Raw genomic sequence first — 22985 nt, 5'->3', positions numbered from 1 at the left:
ATAAACTACGTGCAAGTATACCCTAAGGGGAAAACACAGAATTTATGCTGTCCCCAGAAATTAACTGCTTGTTTTACCTACCTCATTTTACATTTGTTTAGCCTTTTTGTGGGAAGAAGCCTCAGGCAGTGATTTTTTTTTCCTAGACTACAAATTTGTGCCTTGTACAATTCAGGTTCTTCCTATGGACAAGATTAATTCTCAAAACTGAATCATTGTTGTCAGAAACTAATGCATTTGCAATCTGCAAATCAGACATCAAAATAAGACATCAAAAAGGTAGTTCCTATCAGCCCACATCCTTGAGTCTATATGCATAAACCTGGGTTTACTGGTTTCCTGCAAGAAATAAAGTGAGAGTGAAGTTAATAGTGACAGAAGGGCACTACAAGCATCTAAAGAAGAGATTTCAAGAGATGTCATTATATAATAATCTCAATTAGCTGAAATTTAAATCAGTTGTGTTTAAATGAAATCTGTGTTTCTTTGTTTGTTTTCTCTTAAATGTATATAATATTCTCTCTCTGAAAACTTGCAGACCTGTTACACACCATTTCCTCCCAGTCTTCTTTCTACTCATTCATTTTACTGTTATTTGAGGGGAAGGAGGAACTGTTTGTTTGCCTTCATTATTTAAATTTCTTGTTTTGTATGTGATTTCAGTTCTTGGAAAAATAAAACCATTTACCATGGAAAAAGGATAAACATAAAAGAATCATGAAACCTCACCTTTCTACAAGGACTTTGCAGTTTTCACACCTTATACACTTTTAGTATAGTTCCAGAGTATTTGAATGCAGCTGCTCAATCACAATTAATAAAGTAAAATTAAATGGTGATTTTTTGTAGTGAACAAATGGACAAGAACGACATCAGAAAAACATTTCGTTTCTACTTTGACTTCTAACTCTCATCTGCTGCAAGGTGCAAAGCTAGTTAGTGTGTCAGCTTGCCATGGTCCCTGTATTTCTCCTCTTTGTCTTTGTACCAATTTAGGTCTAAATGTTACCTGAAAATATTGTTGAAACATGATCTTCCTTCATCCAGAAGCTGATTTACCTTTTGTACAGGCCACTGATTCTATCATGTGGGTGACTGTGGTTGCAGAATAAGCTTAGATGATTTTTATCTTGTGTCTTTTGGAAAACTTCAGGGTTAGTTGAGCAATCTTGCTACTGACTCAATTTTGTGTGCTTTATTAACCTCCAGAGCTTGTGTGGAAAGAGAAGAATGCTTAAAGATTATTCTTTTCTTGGGATGACTGATTTTAGAGAAGATCCTGTACCTTATTTGACTTCTTGTTTGGAGGAGTTTGTTTGTTTGTTGAGAACCTTGTTTATGTTTATGCGATTGCCAACAGAAGCATTACAGAAGAATTGGAAGAATCCTGTTATTAATATTACTACAGACTGTAAGAGTTAATAAGTGCGATGATCAAGATTTACAGCCCAGCTAATTAGATTCCAAATATTAAAGCCTCCCAAAATTCTAAATGACTGACTCCATGCCCTATAGCCATGCCCACTTTTGTTATATTAAATGTTGATTACAAGTTTGTGATTTGAAAGCACATCGTGAACTATATTTCCAATGTCATGTAGCTCGCTGAACAGCTTGTGTACATGCTAGTAGCCACATGAATGGAAAAAAAATCCAACGTTGTTATAACTAGCAAGCCCTAAAGTAAGAAAACATTGACATAAGTATCAGAGTATACTAACTATTAACTACACATCTGGAAGAGATGTTCTCCTCTAAAGAAAGATTACATTACAAATATTGTCCTATTTGTAAGTGAAGCATAGAATGCTAGTCAATGTATTTATCAGAAAGAGTCACAGAGGGATTTGGGGCCTTACTGGAGCCCATTTTAGAAGTGAGGTAGGCAACCAATGTTCACTGTCTTATACATGGGTTTATGTTTTTTCATCTTTTCTATGTTTTTATTTGGTTGGTTGTTTGGGGCCAACAAAATATTCTATTTGTTCAAATAGATATTCTAATTAAACTTGAGATTCAGAAATATGGAAGATATAATATGTTTAAAAGATAGTATTCATTACAATAATATATTTAAATGTTGGAGGATATGCTATAATTGTGAAATTGGAAGTAGAAGTTATTCGGATGTAGTGGTACAAAATCCAAACGTTGTGTGGCAGTTAGGCTCTAGTTAATGTAACTTATGATCTACAAATTTAGAAAAAGAAATAAGTTTTCATTTCTAGCACACGTATTAAATTCAATTACATCTAACAAGCATGCTGACAGGATGCTTTTCATTTCCTCACTCACAGAGAGACAAAGTATTTAACAAGTTTAATTGTTCAATATAAAGCAATGATGGGAAGCATATTAAAAAAAAAAAATCATCCAATCCTTCAGGAACATTTAAAGTACATGCCACAGTTGATAACGTTTTCTGTACAGTAGAATAATTTGGAATGGTCATTTCTTCTTTGCTAAGAAAATACATATTTCTCTGAAAAATAAACCAAAGATTATTGGTGTATTTTAATCAGTAAGATATAGTATAACTAGTAAATTCTGTTAAAATTATGCAAAGGGATGATGATAACATATAGCTGGAGTATCTAAATCACTAATGGTGATTTAACATTCAAAAAGCTGCATTTTGTATTTAGATCCAAATTTATAAATGCCACTGAGGTCAATTTACCAGATATTTAGCATTACATTATGCTCTTGTTATTGTTGCTCAGAATAGTAGCTGCCTTATCTTAGATACTGTTTGCAGACCTATTGGCACCTTCATTAATTACAATAGGAGACATGCATGTATTCATTAAGTGAATTTGACCTTAGATACGGGACTAGGAAACATCTCTTCCTTAGTCATTTACTTCAGTTTCCTGAACAAAAGTGGATGCATCTTTTTATTATTTATAGACATCCCTAAAGACTGCAGCCTTTCCATTTCCTTGTTCACATGGGCTGTGGTGAATCAGGTCTAATGAAACAGCTCCAGGGAATGATCCCCAGCACTGAAGGCTCATAATATCGAATAGTGGGCTCTTTCCCACAACACTTGTTCAGGTGAAGATCTAGAGGCTTAAGAAGTTATCTTTTGTTTGTCTGTTTGTTTTCCCTTCAATCTTAAGAATCATAACACTTATTCTTCTTCCTGGAACTAAACTGCACACTATGTGCAAGCAATTTTAAGATTCAAATAACGTATATTTCCTACTAGGTCAATAAACATTTATTGAACTTTTAATGCCACATCATAAATTATTTTTAAGGGACCCAAATATTCCAAGTATGCTTTGCTAGATGCTTTTAAGGTGGTAACGTGATTTTTGTTGTTGTTTCAGAAAATAATAAATTAATCTTTGGGGAAAAAAAAAAAACTCTTCCTCTTTTTTAATTAACAGAAATAGAATTGGCCACATCTTCAGCCCATATTAAGTGCTTATCACTCCAAATAAGTTATCTTATGCTAGTTGTAATTCAACTTTCTGAAAAAAAAAAAAAGTATTTTTTCCTTTTTTTTTCTAATTTTGTTCTAATATTTTCTAATGCTCTGCTTAGTTCAAAAGATGGAGACAAAATGTGCATTGCCCACGATAACAGCTCTGAAGGACAGATAAGCGTGTTGATTAGAGACTCTGCTCTTCAACTTTCAATTCTACACCCTTGATGATACAGTTCAAGAGTGATCTGTTGAATTGCCAGCAGAAGTGCACTAAAATGCAACAGTTCAATACACAGGCATCTTTACTTAATTTCAAGCTTTTTAATTGAATGCCAGTCAATTACACAGTTATGATCCATATCTTGTTACAAATACAAGGTACTATACACATGCATTTTAAATAGCACATTTTCTTAACTTTTAAACCATTTTTCTTTTTAGAAACTATTGCAACTAAGCAATCAATTGTGATTATGATAACAGCCACAAAACATTTATTACTTAACGTGATTATTTAAATGTAAATTAAAAAAAAAAAATGCTATCTTGTTTTCTGTTAAAACATTTCCCAGCATTAAATACTTCTGCAGAGCAAAGTATTTCTCACCTTCTCATATAAATATTTTAATGTTACCTATCATAGGATTTGAGTAGTTTCCAAAAACTAATTAGAATCACAATAGCTCAGCAATCTAATTTACACTTAACCTCTCACCTTTTCCACCCTGATCCATGTCCTATTTTCTTCTTCATAGCTGCTTTGTATAGTGGCTATGAGGATACTAATTTGAAGTGAATTTTCAGCTTTGTTCAGAAAGCTCAGAGAGCTGTGGTCAATCTAATATCCTCTGACAGGGAATCTGAAATCTTTTGTTCTGTTTATTGAATTAGCCTATATTCTGCTCCCATGAGCTTTGTTTTTCAGATTGATAGATCATGATTAATGCAAAAGAGAGCAACTGAGGACAACAGTCTCCTCATGGAGAAATATAGTCTGAAATGTGTGGGTAAAACATTTCTTAAAGGACTTTGACATTTAGGATGGAGACCACACCTTTGGCTTAGCAATTTTAAAGGATACCAATAATCAAAGTTTGTTGTACTTGTGTCAAATATGAATTTCAGTAATTCATTCCAACAGTTTTCAATGAGCAAGCCGGGGCCTAATCATTATACAGAAGGCTTGGATACAGCCATCTAGTCACTCAGGTGGAAAAAGGCCTTTTTCAAAATTTTAAACTATTCAGTCACTCTACAATGCCAAGTAATAGAAATGGATTGCTTTGATGGTCTGGTTATCATGAGAATATCTCAGAGTAAAGTGATAGGCTGGGAGATTTAGCTTTAGCAAAATTCAACAGAATATTCTCTTCTCACTTGTATCATTTTCTATCTTGATGAAATCTTAATTTGCACAACTGCTCTATCCTAAGAGCTGATTTCTGTGAGACATTGGGTAAGGTGAAAGCTGAGAATGTTACACACATTAGAGATGAAGAAATGGCATGATGGAACTATTGACAGCCAAGATCATGGACTTTAACAGTTTTTCCTCAATGAAAATATTCCTGTGAGTATAGAAGTGTACATTAAGGACGATTATGAAAATAATTTTTGAGGAAATCCAGAATTAAAAGGAAAAAAATATAGAGACAGTATATGTATTCCCTATATATTTCCTTGTATTTATGGACTAATTAAGGAATACGAGGTTATGGTTCTCTTAGAAAATTAAATACAAAATTTTATCAATGTACCTACTGGTGAATAGTCACTGTGAAGCATTAAACAATTGATGCCCAGATTACATTTTTGATCTGTTTTATGGAACATTTGAGATGTGCATACAACATCCCACTATGCTTGTAGTAGTCAATTTAGACTATTTATGGGAACGTATGCATTATATATGAAATACCTAAAGTTCCAGCTGAGTAAACACTCAAGTTTCCCATCCACTTCAAAGGTCTGCAAATAAACTTTGTGTACAATTTAAAGTGAAAAATGTGTATTATCTGCATCTGACCTTTTTCATTTAAAATGCTATTCTGCCTTATCTAAATTATTTTTGACCTTTCTTTATTAAATAATAGGTGGAGGGATGAAAAGCTTAATACGTAATATTTCAGTGCAATATATGTTTATGGGCACTCAGGTTTTATCAATACTTTTTGTACCAAGTGTGAGCTCATTTGTCATGAACCCAGAAACATTGCAATATATATAGCTAGTAAAGCTGTTGTGAATGCCCATTAATAATTGGGGGTGGAGGGAGTGAGAAGAAGGGGTAGTGAGGGGAGTCAAACATGAAATATAATGATACTTAAATGTTCTACAGGAGAAATACAGAGTTTAATATCAGGTTATGCATATATATTATTATTTGAGATAAAATCCTGTGACATTCTTAAAGCATTATTTTTAATTATCGTGTTTTTATCAGCTATAGCTAAAATGTGCTTTTCAGTTGTTAAATGAAAAACTTAAATTGCACACTCATATGAACTGCAATTACTCATTTAGAAACAAGCCAGCATGATTTAAAATCTCATAAGAAACGTTTGTCTGACATTGAAAGCCATGCTGATAAAGTCAAAAGAGTGAATATTTTTCTTTCTTAAAGAAACAAGGTTTCCCTCAAAATAAAGTGCACGGCACTAATCCTACTGGAAGTAAAAGGGGAAAACCTAGAAATACTCTCAGAGAGAAGAATGTTTGTATTCTGCTTTACTGTAATATAAAAACAATTTAACAATGTGAGGAAAAAGTTAATCCACATTTCTATTAAACTTCACCCATGAAAATAAAATCACAGAGTTTGATCTTGCTCTTAGTGAATTAAGTGTATTGCATTTAATAGAAAGATGACCTCATCGCAGCTGAGTCCAGCTGATGCTCTAATTAAACTTTAACAATTTTAGTTTATTTTTTTTCCTTTTTTTTTTTTTAAACTTCATTTCCCTTGACTGGAGTGCAATTTCACCAAAATAGTAGTAGGCTAATCATTAACTGGCAGCAGTGTATAGACTGGAAATTGAGAATCTCAGTACTAGAGTACCCGAAATTTATAGAAGTGTAGCTTCTGCTGAATGTGTGATCATTGTTTTTCTGTTTGCTTACATCCCAAAGTAATTAAACTATACAACACAGCTATGTACTTGTTGTCTTGGTGCAAAGTATGCTGTTTGGAGGTCATGCAGAGATTCCATGAAAGTATCACAGCGGGAACTGTAGTTCATTTGCATTGTCACTTCCTAAAAATTTGCAGAAACGTACCCTTGAAAGAATTAGGTCATACAAAATGTGGCCTAAGGGTTTCTCCTTTCTGTTTTCCCCAGTGGATTTCTACGGCTGATGCGATGAAAATTGTTCTACGTCAATAATTTTTTGAGTTAATCTTTCCTGAAAAATTTATTTGGCTTATGGAAACAAACGATCATTATTGTTCAGTGGGAAAATTTCTTTGTCTTTCCTTCTAGATCTGATCTCTCAGTACAAATGAAGTGGTGTTTCAGTGCACATACAGGTGTATACTAAATGGTGGCAACTGTAATGATCTTCTGAATCTTCTTCAGGTGGTTGTAGTAAAGCGATGCATTAAAAATGCATGTTGCAATAATGTAAGGAAATGAACACAGCAAAGTTTGTTTTCCTTGGATATTACAACTTACATATCAATAGCTACAACTTCAAAGCTGAAAAGTTTTCTTTCTCATGGTATTTATTGCCAAAGTCTGATAGTCACATGTGCCTTCTCCGGTTAGAAGGATAATGGATGGCTGTGATTTTCTTGCACTTTTGGTACTGTGAGAAAAACTGTGAGATAACAATGTAGTTAGTACTTTTCATATTGCAAATAAGCTAATTGATCAGTGTGGTGAACATACAGAAGCTAACTCGCTCATTTATGGTTCTGAAACTCATTGATTTACATGGTGAGGTATAAATATAGCTGAAAGCAGCATCAGGCCCTTCATTTCTTAATACTTTGTAGATGTCTGGGTTGCTTGCTTCTCCTTTAGTTATGAAATGTTTTGGTATAAATAAACACACTTTACTCCTGATTTTGTAATCACTTATACACTTACACGATGGTTTCCTGAATCAGACACATATCTGCTCATGACACCAAGAACTGCATTTTATATCACATGGGATTTATGTTATTGAGAAATGTTGTATGAATTTTGTTGAATTCATCTTCTGAAGCTTCTGATATATATACTTACGTATTTTCTCTTTATTTTCTCCTTTTCTTTCGGAGTTTTTTTTTTAGGATTTTTTTTGTCTGTTTTGTTGTTGTTCATTTTTGTCTTGTGTTTTTGTTGTTGTTAATATATAGCTTAAGCTTGAGCAATGTTACAAATTAGATTATGCTAATTTATCTTTGTTCACTTTGCATTATAGTTGTATCATTTTTTCTTAAATATTTGGAGGGCTCTTTTATGAGTATGATACAGAGAGACCATACTTATGTAATTTCTTTAGATTGCACATTATAATCATAACTTTAAGTGTTATTGCAATATAAATTAATAAAAAGACAAGGAATAAGCTTGTATCACTTTTAGATCAGTTATTACTTCTGTGCAAACATAAACAGCCATAAATAAATGAAGATAGATGCAGAATAACCATCTGTTAGGAAGTTAGTTCAAGTCAAAACACTTAAAACTTGGCACTGTAGCTGTATTCATGTAAATCTGTATTTAAGTAACTAGCCTCACGTACAGATGTTCTGTTTCACTGCAGCCTTCATTTGGGAACTGGTAAGGGCTCAGGATCAGACTGCTCAGGTAGCTGCCTAAAATTGGATTCAGGTGCTAAACTTTGGGTGTCTCTGTTCGAAAACATTGGCACGAGTTCATCATCTAACAAAAGGTCTGTCTTACAGCTTCTTTATTGCTAACTCATATGCAGAAAGGTCAAAAGAGACTCTCTCTGTGAGTAACTAATTTGATAATTAGGTGAAATCTCCTGGATCATGAAAGATTCAGATTTGAAACCACACGGGCTGAACGGGCTGTATATGTTTCCGGCTTCCTGAGTGGGGTCCTCCACCACTAGATTTTCATAAAATAAAAACTAAAGCAGCCATTACTGCCCTAACCCATCTTTCTTTGCCTGCCTTCCTAAGAATACAAGGCTTATGGGGGCACAATATTATTCTTTGCTGTAAGTCTTTGACCTCCTTAACTCCTGTAATACTCTAACTTAACTGTCTTGTTTCAGTCAGACTGGAGAAGTGGTAGAGTTTCTCACAAAGTAAGCATCTGGGTAGAGGGGAGAGATCCAAATATGTGCCCATAGTGAGAGAAATATTGGCACAACTCAGTTGTTACATATTGCAAGTGTACAGCACATACAAGGTGTCAGAACAGGCCTTAGCTTATACTATCTTTCAGCTGGTAGAACTTGTAGAAAACTTACATTATTATTGTAAAAGGGCGTAGCACTGAAAGAACACGCATTTGTGGGAAACAGGTATCACTATTGTCCTGAGGCACAACTTGCTTTAAAGAAAGTAGTCAGTGTCACCCAGAAGGAAAAGGAATGGATATCTATCAGGAAGATAGATATCTTAAGGAAAAGTTCTGGGCTGTAGCTCCAGGATGGATGCAAAAACCTGAGTCTTGAGGGAAAAGCAAGATTTTAGACAGTTGGTTCTGCTTGCTGTTTCCCACTGGCTGCCTCTGGGAGATTCCACACTCAGCCTTTTACTCACTTGGGCACTCTTTTGGGAACGTAGCACCTGCTTTATGCAGTGAGGTAAGTCTAGCGCAAGCCTATTGATTCTCCTGCAGAGCTCACATGACAGATTCTAAGTGTTGCAAAAGACTTGATTTGGTCTGAAATGTCAATTCTGTTTATAAGAGATTTGTGCTGTGATGTTGTCTCCCTCACTATGTTTCTAATTCTGCCTGGCTGTTCTCACAGTTGTCTTCGATGCGTATGTGAAATCAAGTCAGTCTGTTAGCTGAAAATTATGAGCGTTATTATTGTTCCTATCCTGTAAAACCGAGTTCTTATCTTATAGTACCACTTCCCCTACAGAGCTAGAATCATAACTCCTGCTGCTAGATATGGATATACTACAATAGTGAGGATATGTGAATAAACTGATACCAGCCTTCCTTTCTGAACAACTCCTGAGGATCTGGAGGCAGTAGCTATAGTCTCACTGCCAGACAACTATCAGCAGTTTGGGGAGCTGTTGAGGCAGATGGCTGAGGCACTAGATCTGATAACAAATAAGCCTAAAATGACTTATTGATTCTTCAGCATTTTTTGATATTAAGCAGAGAGGAAAGCTTATGCTTCTCTATAATGAGGATATTACCAAACCAGCAAGAGATGTCTGGATGACTCTTTTTTTTGATCCATATAATTAAAAGTAAGGAAGAAAATAGAAAAAGAGAGGTCTAAAACACTTGCAGGTTACTGGTACCTCTCTTCTCATATACTAATCAACAGCTTCAGTCCACCTCCTCCGTCTTAAAACAGAGAATACTTATGCTGATAGCATACATTCTGTAGGATCCCTATTCTTACATCAATAAGGTTGGCCTTCACTTCTAATCATTTCCCAAAATATACTTATAAGTAGGTGAGATTCTTGCTCAGAACAGTAAAGCAAAGATATTGGATGCCTGCTACAGAAGTGCAGATAAGCCTATATAACTTTTCATCATGTTTTGCTACTAAATGACAGTGGAAAATCAATAGGCTCGGATATAACATACCAACTGGTAACCATCAGTACATACATGAAATTACACTGTGGAATAACTTACACTATGGAATAACTGTGCTAATCCATAATGTACGTATTCATATAAATTGGAACCTTTCTGGAGCATGCTTAAGAAAATTAATTAGCCAAATGAGTGTTCTTGGCTTCCTTTCCTTCTTTTTCAGCCTGTGTTTTTCTTTGTCTTGTATTCCTCCCATGTTCACATTCTTGTCCTTCGGGCAAGAATTGTCTATTTTACTTATCAGTCAAGTGCCCAATAAACTTTATCTGTGCTAGGACAAATAATTCAGGAAGCACATTCCAGATATCACCATTCAGTGATGAAATTTCTTCGTGACTCCTCAAGAATGTTGCTGACATTAATTTATAGACTAGTATAGGTGATTCCTTTCCCTTAAAATAACATTCCATATTTTCCTTCAAAAGTCATCATTCTGCATTAGCTGCTGTTATCCAAAAATGCTCAATAATACTTTTCTGAAGCAGCATTTTCTGTTACTCCTGAGCCAGAGCTTCCATGGGCACCAGTTCAGCACTGCAGCTGCAGAGTTGCATCAGAGACCTTTATACTCACTGCAACCATTAGCATTAGGCAGTGTAGGAGGTGGAACAGCTATCTGTGACCTGCTGGAGAAAGGTGATAAAGGAATTTTGTGAGGTGTTACTTTTCTCTTTCCTCTGAAGGATGACCCTATCCACAAAGCAATAAGCATTCCAGGAAAATTGTGAGATAATATTACTCGTGAAGTATCTCTCACTTAGATATTAGTCAAGCTGTATTCCAGGTTATCTTTTCAATGTGTCCCAAATTTATTTAAAACAAAACAAAAAACCTCGTGACTTTCTTTCATAGCAATGACCATTTCATTAAAGCTAGTTATAATGTAAGTGTGAGTATTACTCTCAGATCATCCATGTGCAAAACAGCATATTTCAGTAACCAGGGAAGATTTTCCTTGACAGCTTTTTGCTCTTGTTCTTCATTGGAATACATGAGAATGCAAGCCGGCAAATACTCAATAAAAGCATATTGTGCTCTGCAGTGCTATTTACCTGTTTTCTTGGCTGTAAGAAACCTCTAGGCTAGCCTGAGTTGACCAAGAGCATTCAGCCATATCACTGACTGCTTCTTTTGTCTCTTCCTCCCTGTCCTGACGCGTTTGTGTGTATGAGCTGTTTTCCTTTTGAATTTGAACAGATGCAGGCTTGTCTGGGACCAGGGATAGAAGGGCTGTAAGATAAGTGAATGATGAAAAAAAAAAAAAAAAAAAAAGATTGCAATTGCAAAATGTAGCATGCTTTACCTGCATATTGGAGAATGTAAATGGTCATATTTTCCTTATTATGCCAGGATTAGCTGGATATTAACAAATTACAAAATATCCGATCCTTGGCCTTAAGGCGCTGGCACAGCAGCATGACAGTGTAAACCCCCAAATGACCAATGCAAGGGAGATGAACTTACTGTGACTAGTACACCTCCATCAGCTTATAGATATATGATTTTTGCAGCAGTTTAGGACAAAGAGAGCAAAATATTAATTCGGCTGAGAGGCAAAGATTCTTTATCAATCCTTATTGTTGGTCAGGTTCACTGCTTCTGTAGTGAAGTGAATGTATTTTAAAATGTGTCACAAACTGAGCTAGAAGTGCTGCATTGTTAGCAGCTGGATGTTTTGTACACAAAGGCACACATATAAGATATAAGAAAGGTATTACCAGTGTGAACGGAGGTGGAACTTACCCTGCTGAGCATGTCATGTATCCTGTTTGCACACAGAAAAGACATTTTTACTTCCATGCCTAGTCCCAGAATAGATAAGTTTCAAGGTCTATTTCAGTAAATGTGGAAAATCAAGTATAGGCTTAAGAGATTATGTGCTTATGGATAATTGTAATTATTTGTGTGTAAGCAATATAAGAAATAGCAGCATTTTTTTTCCGTATACTCATACATGCCAGCAGTAAATTTTTATCATGGACACTGTAAATCAGAAAAACAGTCTTAATTCTTTCTCCTCTAGGTACGACTTATGATTCCTTTTTATTTTTTCAGAAAAATACTGTATGGAAAGGGGAAAAGGTTCTGCATTAACAAGTTTTATTGGAACAACACAATTTTCTTAAAATAATGAACAAGAATAATAAAACTTAGTAAAAGAAAAGCATATACTTATATATTAAAAATAATTTCCTGTTAAAATATTGTAATATATATGAATAATAATTTTATCTAAAAAAAAAAAAAACACTAGCTATTTCCCATCCTATTGTTTTTACACACACCTGCTGTTTGCAGTTTTTTCTTTATTATGAACAATTTTATTTAGGCATCATAAAAATGCTTGTATTTTAATAACTTTACACTGCAATCACTTTGTGGAAAAAATAGGATTAGATTTTAAAAACACAGTCTGGAAGCTATGATACCTATTACATAAATGGTGTAGTAAGTGATTCTATACTGATAGTAAAGGGAGTAATCTTATGGAAGTTGCATAAGAGGGCAAAAAAAGACTCTTTCTGTCTATTGCAAGAGTGCATCTGTCCCAAATCTCAGTAGGTGGTCTTAGTAGTGGGACAGGTTACTGGAAAAAACACGTGTAAGTAACTTCTGTCTTTCTAGAAACCCACTGATGTTATCAATGGCATTTTTTCCTGTTAACTGCTATTGCAGTTCAGCTTCCTTCAGTTTCTTGAAATTGAGCAAAGTGGTTCTCGGATGAATGAAAATGTCAGGCAGTTCGGGAGCTCGCAGTATCAGCATGCATCACTATTCGAGTCCCTGCCGTTCTGATAGCAAGCTGGACAATAAGCAGTTGTACCTGTGATAGTTGACTTTTAGCAATTATCAAGACAGGTTATGTAGTTTCACAGCATGCCAGCAAACAACCTTCCTGTCATTGATTTATCTCAGGAGAAACACATGTTCAGAGAAATATATGATCCAGAGAAATTATCAAATGATAATGATGTCATTTAACATCAGTAAAAAGTGCTGAAGAGTTCTTTAAAGGAAGATATCTAAGTGCCAATATTTAAAATAACATTTTCAAAAGAAGCTTTGCTCAGAACAAGATGGAAAGAATGCAGCAAGCTATACAGGAGAGCTTTCATACCCCACATTCCTCAAGTTGCTCTTCTTCAGATTACTACTTCATAATTCAAAAAGACACAACAAGATGCAAAGATTGTTTGGGACAGCTGTCTGCTGTTTTCTTTCTGTTCAGCTGTAGGCTGATAGTGGTAGCGTGTCCTCACCTGACTGTGTGCCCCAGGATACAGGAGTGCCTTGTTGGCATATCAGGATACAGTCTCCTTAAGCATCACTTTACAAGACTGAACTGCTGTACAACAGGAGTAAGTTCCCTATGACTTTAGATACTTGCTGTTTTTGCATGTAACTTCATGTCTCCAAGCATTATGGCTTTTCTTATAAATCTGTCTGTGATGTAAGAAGATCTCAGGCATTCAGCTCATTGTGCTGGATGCTGCTGGGCCATTTGCTTTCTTCATACCTGGCACCCTTTTGAATTACAGGTCAGGCAACACAAGGTTACATGTGTAAGGTAAAGAAGGATGAGTGCTTTCCAGTTAAGAGTCATTAATGAAATAGTTCTCCCTCTTCACTTATCTTTCTTCACATTTAATGCATTGAAAATTTTGAAAAACATAAATAAGACAGTTTTTTGAGAGAATTAAAAAGCAGTCTGTATATGATGTATATGCAGTTCTTATATTGCTTTCTAAAAGCTTCAGCTTTCACGGGTCAAAAGCTGTGAACCTGCAGAAACACCACACCTAGGGGACAGGATTTTCCTTCTCTTTTATCTGCCTTGCATTCTTGTAGGTAAGGAATAAAATATATATATATATTACATTTTAGTTGTATCAAAAAATTACTTTTTTTTGTTTGTTTGAAAAGCTTTATAAATTCAAATGTAAGCTTTTCTTAATGAAAAATAAATAGCTGTCAACTAGTTTTCATAAGAATTTATTTTATGTCCTTCTGTTGTTCATTAAAATATGCAAATTCATGTCTTGGTACGGTCATTATTTTTTATTTGTCATATGCATTGATCCAATTGGAAAATCACAGAAAGAAACAGTAATCAGATTACCGATTATGGGATATTACTTTCTCTGTCTGGTTTCAGGACAAATCACTACTTTCCAGTTACAGAGCTATCTGTCCTTTAAACTGAATAAATTCTGCCCTTGTCCCACAGCGATGAAATAAATCTTCACCCATCTACACAGTCATTCATAGCTTACATCTCCTTGTCCCTTCTCAAATCACTGCTAAAACACCACCAATTGACTTTGGGTTCTTGCTTATTTCACTTAATTAGGGAAGAGGAAAACTAGAAAACTGGCAACTTCAGGCATATCTAGCAGCTTGCTCCCATAATTCTGATGGGAAATTTTTAATATAGTGACCCATTTTTATATGGTTGCTTTCCAGTGGCAATAAAGAGCTCACCATTCCATTACAAGGTTACAAAAGCTGTCATCGAGGTCATTTAGTTGGCAATTAAATTTTTGATGGGCCAGCTATACCAAATGGGGTCCTTAAATGATAACAGTTTTGAGTAGCATTTTTAGATACAACAAATTCCATTAGTATATCACAGATGTACAAAAATGTCTATTAACACAGAGTAATGAATTACTACTGAGCTTTTTGCTGTAAGGAAAAAATAAAAATACTTTCCCTCAAAATAATTTTGGTTACATAAAATAATTTTGGTTACATAAATAAAAATATTCCAAGAGGGGAAGAAAAGCGGAAGGAGGACAGGTTGTCAAGCATCATGATTTTAAGTATGAATGAACTCGATAAAAATTGGCTGTTATAGCATTACATTTTATACTGAAATCAGTGATCCTGAAAGCATTTTGGGACTTTCAGCTTTGTCACTTTTAATTACTTTTAAAAATAAATTATGTTTATTACACACACATAAACACACATTTATTTCCCATAGTTTTAATTCCTTTTGCATTAATTGTGCCATAGTTGGATGAGAAGCTAGTGTGACAAGCAGATGTATTTCACATCAGAGCAGCAAAGCTATGCAAATTTTGCACTCACAAACATGTTTTCCATTAAAAAAAAATATTTGCTTTGTACTAGTTTACATATGATTGGAAGAACATCAGATTCACATAAGTGGTGCAACTCTTGTTGCACTTTAAGCATGATTTGTGGCCTAATTTTGCAACAGTAAACAGCGTACCAAGGCCACAGAGATCTCAGACTCCAGTTTCAGTTCCCCTGTTGTGCATGCTGTTTATCTAAGATTATTTAACACTACTTTGTTTGATATTGATCACTAGCACAAACACAGACAAACTTCAAAGGCAAAATTCATTGGAGAAGTTTAAATGCTTATAGAGGAAAAATGTACAATAATCTTTTCTTCTTTTTTACCTCATTGGTCAAACGTATTTGCTAATATCATTTGTTACAGAATCTGTGATTTCTACATTTTTTAGTTCAACTTTAAAAAAAAAAGTCTGGACTTAGAATGGATTACATCTGATGTTGCTAACATTTCCTGGAAATGGAAAACTGTGATAACAGCTGCTGTCTTGGCTCATTTTCAGTTGTTTTTTGGTGGATTTTTTTAAAATTTTTTTTGTTTGTTTTTTTTTTGCTTTTGATGGTGTGGGGTTTTTTTTGTACTGCAGCAATCTACAAGTAGTTACAGCTATCTACAGTAGGCTTGCGTCATTAGTAAAACATTGTAAGTCAGTCGAATGTTTCCTTTCCAATCTGAGTGCTTCCTCTTACTGAATTGTTGACTTTCTGAATAGTATTTACAGTAACAACACTTGCATTCTAAAATAAATGTTAATTTATGAAATAAGCTAAAAGCTAGCTGCATACGGAAGATAACAGTAGAAAGAATCTATATTTTATGTTAAAATTCAATGCCTCTAATGAGAATTTTAAAAATCTTGTAAGCATCTTATTTGGACAGACGATACCCAGCAAATTTATATCAAATGTATAAAATGTTTTGTTGGTTGTTTTTTGTTTTTGTTTTATAAAACTTACGATGAGCAGAAAGTTCTCTATATTAGTATCCTTTCTTAATTCCAAGTGTACATGATTTCTCCTTGGATTGAAATTTTCTTCTGCAATCTTTGCAGTACTGTAGCATTGTGAAGTGATAAACATTCAGCACTAGTGATGAAAAATAGAATGGGGAGCCAAGTAAAGCAAGAGACAAAGAACTCTAAATGTTGATAGTGTCAAAAAAACAGGTTTGTGCATATTCAAAGATTTGCCCTCCTTAAAGTTTATTAGTATTTCAAGCTTTAATGTTTTAAAGTGTTTTGAAAGATACGTGTTTTTTGTTGTGTTGTTTTTTTTAATGATGTTTTCATAGTATCAAGAGTGTTAACAAATTTTTATTAATTTTTCATCCAAATCTGTGCTTCTTTCTTTGGTATACGATTAAGCTTCCAAAAACAATGTTATATAAGCAGGATAGCGTCTGTTTCCATGCCAAAAGCTTGGTTTTGCTTTGTATCAAAACAGACAATAATTCTCCCCATGAAGCAACTTCAGCAAATCCACCTTCACCAAATATGTTTTAATATTTAAAGAACACTTCCCTTCATCACATTTTAAATGGCTGGTGAAGAGCCCTGCCAGCTCAAGGACCTCTGCACCATTTCTGGTTCTAGGATTGCTGTGCACTGAGCAACTTCAGGTATCTGACCCTGAGCAACCTGATCTAACTGTGAAAATGGAGCTGACTCTGAGCAGGGTGTTTGGACCAGATGACTCCAAGGTTTGTTCCAACCTAAATTACTCTATGGTCTCTTCTTTCCAGTGTTTGAGCTTTGGGACCAGCCTGTGTGAGGCCAGTTTGTGCTTCTGTGTGCACATAATCTAGACACATCCTAAGAAACATCTAAAATTGGTGTCCATGTTGCCGTGAGCCTTTGGGAATGGAAGACAGAATTTTATGTCTGGGTTGGTAATGACTCAAAGTCGTAATCTCCGTGTGCCTCGTCCTTTACTTGAGTGAAATGAACCCTCTGTTTCTTAGCCACTGACCCTCCGTTTCTTGGCATCCTGTAACTTTTCACAGACTTGCAATTAAATGAGCAAGGAGACCAAGCTACCTCATCCTTCCTGGAGCTGGCAATTTCAAAGCAGAACTATGAGTCAGAGTGGCAGGAGTGGTGCAAAGGAGTCCTGCCTCCTGCTGCACTGACTCATCGGGGCTTTCACTTTCCGCTCCAGTCAGGAAGCCAACATCTTTTATGGCAATTAAACTAATCCTAACAAGAGGACTTTGAGAAATTTATTAAGCTCTGAACTCTACCTGAGCAGTGAAGTTATGAGATGTGAACCCTGACATACACACATGCCAATCAGTATATCATGTCAGTGAGCTTTCATTTATGTTTTGTTGCCAGCTCCTGGAAGGGATAAAGTCCTGAAATTTGGCACAAAATATTTTAATGCTAGTTTGTACTGCTTAACTGTATGTTGTTCTATGATAGGCTTTTTTGTAGAAATGTGTTTCCATACTGAGTAATACATCTGCACACTGCAATACCTTCATTGTTGTTTTTTGAAGCAAAAGTCTTATGCAGTTAGTGGTTAGCATGTTGGATTACTGTAATCATTTTAATTGATGAAATGGCCTGTTGGTTTGACTAGGATGAACTGAGGTAGCAGTTCAAAAGTAGTTTTTACTATAGTTAAATTTCACCATTAGTAGTACTTTCATTGTCTATAACAAAAAGTTAGAATGCATGATTTGTGTCTAATATTTTCCATGACTTGGAGCAAGTCACTTTACCTTTCAGTATCTCTGTTTCTCAAGATTCAAAACGGGAGGGATGATGCCTATCTTTCCTAGTAGCTGTAATGATTTGTATCCAAAAAAAAACCACCAACAACAACAAAACAGCAGCCAACCAAACATATCCATCTCCCTATTATTTATTAACTAATAGTAGTTCAAAAATTTCTGCCTCTTGTTCCAAGACAAACCCTCTTGTTCCAAGACAATTTTAAATCTTTGTGGGTATATATGCATTTATAAGTTCATTGGTTAAGAATAAAGGAATGGCCTTTGAATTACAATTTTATTACAAATAAATAAATAAATAAATAGTTTAACCTGGGGACATGGGGCTTTCTTCCCAGTGTCTTCAGAAATCTCTTTTAAGTATTGTTCTGTGCTCCAACACTAGGCATTCCTCAGATATTTAGCATCTGGGGAAATTCCAATATCCCAAGATCTACGATGTTCCTACACCAATAGGTGTATTCAATATGTCTATACAATAGGTGTATATAAATAAAAACTCCAGTTTGAATCTGTGCTTTCCATGAAACAGAGCCACCATCAGGAGCAAGATCTATAATCTGTGACTTACAGAGAGGTACTTTGACTTATTTGAGAAAACCCTATTTGAGATCTGGCCTGCCTCGAAGTGAAATCTAATAATCTGAAAGAATGTCTAGGCCACTTTCAGATGCTAACAAATATCTAGAGGTAGGAATAGGTCTGCCTGGGCTTTAACTTTTCTTTTCTTGTCCACCCTAGGACTTAAAAACTGCCCTCTGAAGCTCTTAATGCTTTGAGAAAAACTTGCCTGTCCTTCTTTAATGCAATACAATTTTAAATTTGTAGTATTACCATAGTACATTTTTTAAAAATGAAATGAAATGCAATACATATAACACTAGATTTTCTTTAATGTCCTGAATCACAAATAGAAGCATGTCTAGACTCAAATGCAAACCACGTTTTATGGCACAACTCAAATCCTCCTCCGTTCCCTGCCAAATGCTGAGTTCAGTCCCTGCAGGTCTGAGCAGGGTTTCCTCGGCTACAGTGGCTGGCATCGTGAGTGCTTATGGCAGAGCAGGGAGTGCCGCTGCTCGCCTTGGTGTGCTGGCTGGTTTCATCAGCCAGCACAGGTCTTGACAGGTGCAGAGCCTTCCACCTCGCTTTCCAGGGCCATGGAACCCTTGGTGCAGGATTTAGGAGACTGGGAACTAACTTTTTGATCCAGAAAGGGAAAATGAAATATTTTCCTGATTGTAATCCTCTAGATCTGCAAGCACTGCTTCAGTGAGTTTCTTCTAAATGCAATAACAACATTTGCTCTGAAAAGAGTTCTTGATGCACGATGAATTTGCCAGACATTTCACTTTGAGACCAAGATATGACAAATGTGCTTTCTCGCATTTTCATGTTGATTTATTCTCCCTCACAAAGGACAACTTCATAAAGAGCTTGAATCAGATCCATGTTCACACTTTACATATGCAACATTTTTGTGGCTGACAAAGTTGGCTCCTCATGCAAACTAACTTGGAATTGAAGTCAAATCAGAGAAGGGCATGCCGAGATCGCTACACTTCAGTAGCTATTTTTTCCAACTAATCATCATTATTATGACTAGATATTTACCCTTAGGTGCATTGAGCAGATCATTCTGACTCATCCGTTTAGTGGATGTTGTCCTGTTGGGTTAATCATTATCTTTTTGTCTGAAAGATTTTTTAATTCCTATAACTGCATGGGATAGCTATTTTGGTACTTACCAGGTGACCTCAGTGCTGACACAACCTTTCTGGTATTGTTGGTTGTAACTTGTGTCATGACCTTAATGTGAATTATGGCTGCCTTGAGGATACAAACCTTCATGTAGCACAGATGGTCTGTAGGAAAAAAATGTTAATGAAGGTCTGTACATCACACATTGTCTTCCCTTGCAGACTATTTCCTTTACCATTGCCTCGTTCTTATGGGCACCTTTTAATCAAGCTTCTAAGGCACCATTTATTGTACAGACTATGCTCTAATAAAAAAGACTACAACACGGGATTCTGGAAGATGCCTTTGCTACCAGCATTATCACTGCATCTTGTTGGCCTCCTCCTAACTTGCTTAGTTCTCCATTATGCATTGTATCACCATTACTTCCAGAGAGTAGATTTTTTTACTACTTCTTTGAAAGAATGATGAAAGCTGTGTAAGCTCATTAACAGAGCATGTGTGTAGGCTTAAAATTACAGATAATAGACAAATGGTTGGAAAGTCAGTAATTCCTTTACGTATTTGCCAAGACTTGGGTCAAGGTTCAGGGTTTCCTTTGCTCAAACCGGTGAAATCAGAAACATCTCCAGGTGTTTTGGGGAGTGCTGGCAGTGCACATGCAACACACACAGGTGAGGAGGCACAGTTGATCTCAGGTGTCTTCTGCAAGAGCAAACCATGTCTAGTCTAAATTGCACTCAATTTTAATGTGCTTTACTTTTTGCATAATGTATTTTGTATAAGCTAATCCCATTTTATTTAATAGCTCTTGTTTTCTATGCACTCTCAGAATCTATTATTTCTAACATTACAGTCAATTCATTGTAGTCAATGTTGATATCACAACCCTGTATTCTCACACCCATGAAATAAACAGTTAATTTATAGGAAAGTGTTTGTGTCTTTAGGAGTAATCATCGCAAAGCATTTAATGCCTGTCTACTCTGAAGCCCAGTTCTTGTATGTGACATCTGCATTTGTGTAAACATTCAAAAAAAATTTATATACATAATTGACTTGGAATGCAATCAGATATATTACATGGATATTCAGGAAAAAGGCAATTTTTACCTCAGTGTTTGTCTTTTTCTTCAAGAGCACTGTTCTTCAGGTTTAGTGGTAAAGGGTCGCAAGCTTAAAATTCATATCTTTGGGCTTAGATCAAGGAAAGGACGTAAGGGTGGGGTGCAGCTGTATGTCTACACCCCACAGGACTTGTGATGTGGAGGCAGCACCGGGAGCAAAACCTACCCTCACCCTTGTGGGCACTGCATTTCTGATGTGAAAGGCAGGCACTACACAAAAAGTTGGTTGCGTTGTCATGACAAATGTGTCCTTAGCCGGCTGGCTGAGACTGTAATAAGTAAGCAGCGTTATTTGAGATGTTAAATGTGTGACATGGGCACATTGCCACCACAGCCTGGAGCAAGACCACTGACTGACTGCATGTGGACTCCCCACGGCGGTGCAACGGCCGCTCCGCCTGGCCACTGCACTGCACCTGGTCAGCGTACATTATGCTCTTACCAAATTATTTTTGATATGTCTTAAAATATACCCATATTAAGGCAGTTTTCAGTATACTGTTTTTAAACAAAATGGAACATATTTTCCTCTTTTAAATGTCTTCGCATCGTTGCAGGTGGATTTATTTCCTACTTGTGTATTTTGTGTTCTCACAGTTATTTACACTGTGAATTTTTTTGAATGATTATGCTCTGTGTGTGTGAGTGTGTGCCACCCTAGCTAATCCATATTAGAGAAAGCAGGAGTGAATGTTACAGCGTGTAGGGGCAGCAATAATTTGTCCTTTTGACACTGACTTAATTTTACACATTTTTCAGGGAGCAGAAATTGAATGAGTGCCATGTTATACTCCAAATATCTCTTTTAGGCCAAATGACATCCCCTCAACCAGAAACGACATAAGTCTGTGAATATGATGTCTAACATGGAACAATCCCAAAGCAATAGCTATTGAAGATTTCAAAGCATAACAAGTCTAGCCTAAGTCACATTCTGTAGATAAGCATTTATGCGTCTGGCAGTAGAATTTTGTCCTAAATAAGCAATGTTACGAAATAAAGTAGTAATGGTCTTAAGAGATTAACTCTGTAACAGAGAGTCTATCCATATCTTATAATAGCACGTGTTTTCTTTGGATTTTTACTTAGATACTAAAGCAATGCATACATGAACAGCTTTTGAAGGCATACGAAGGGGGAGCCTGACGGAGCCTTAAAGAGAAACCAAAAACATCCTGTTTTCAAATTCAGCTGTTTTGTGTCACAGAGCAAAATTTCTAATAGAGGGACAGTGACTGATGAGCAATTCCAATTTTCTATGTCATTATTTCAAAGTGTACCACCAAATTTAATATATATATTTTTTTCTTTTTGTTTTATTAAACAGTTAATTCAGGCGATGGGATAGACTACAGCCAGCAGAAGCGTGAAAATATTGGAGATCTGATTCAAGAGACACTGGAAGCCTTTGAACGCTGCGGTGGAGAAACTGCTTATATAAACATTAAATACATGATCCCTACTTACCAGTCGTGCATATTAAACTGAGCTGTATCAAATGGGATGATTCCATTTGTGTTCTAAAAAAACTGTGTCTGACTCTGTGTGGCATCTTGTTAGTCATGCTTTTTTTCTCTACAGCTGCTAAAATAGTGGCTTCTGGGGCATTAGAGTGTTAGCACTATTGTGAACAAGTCTTTCCAATACATAAATAGTGCCTGTTCCTTTGATTACAATGGTGTACTGTGCTTGTTTGTTCCGTGAAAGAATTGCTTCTTTATAACAGAGCTGACTCGAGCAGGAATCAGAGTTAAACCTTCAGTTGTATAGACAATAAAACTATAATTTTCATACGCAATTCAGCAATTGCTGTTCTGTGTCCGCTTGCCCTGAGGGTGATGTCAGAGGCTGTAACAAGAAGAGTTTATGCTGACTGCTTAATAGGTGTTTGTCATGGAAGAGAAACACCAGTTCAGCAATGTCTCTCTAGCAGCTGTGCCGAATAATGTGCACCAACATACAATAAAACTGTTGAATGTATATACCAATTATAGTGGGAAAATATATGTGGTCCATTATAAACCTCTGTCAGAAAATTAATGTCCCTTACACACTCATGGTCTAAGCTTCCAGGTGTTTACCTTGCTCTGGACCTTGGGTTCCTGTCAGTGAACATCAGGCACGAC

At 35.8% G+C, this 22985-nt stretch overlaps 1 protein-coding gene across 1 annotated transcript in view; it reads left to right on the top strand.

Annotated features, from left to right (window-relative positions):
- Window positions 1-22657, top strand: part of PACRG (parkin coregulated) — a 220389-nt gene extending 197732 nt beyond the window's left edge. The window contains exon 6 of the mRNA XM_080584799.1: window positions 22187-22657. Coding sequence (XP_080440925.1) covers window positions 22187-22347 — 161 coding nt within the window. The 3' untranslated portion in view covers window positions 22348-22657. The remainder of the gene's footprint in view (window positions 1-22186) is intronic.
- Window positions 22658-22985: the final 328 nt, after the last annotated feature.

The sequence above is a fragment of the Anser brachyrhynchus genome (assembly GCF_964034855.1).
Source record: "Anser brachyrhynchus genome assembly, chromosome: 3".
Lineage (NCBI taxonomy): Eukaryota > Metazoa > Chordata > Aves > Anseriformes > Anatidae > Anser > Anser brachyrhynchus.
The sequence above is the reverse complement of the archived record's forward strand: the minus strand, read 5'-3'. Positions and strand labels throughout refer to the sequence as shown.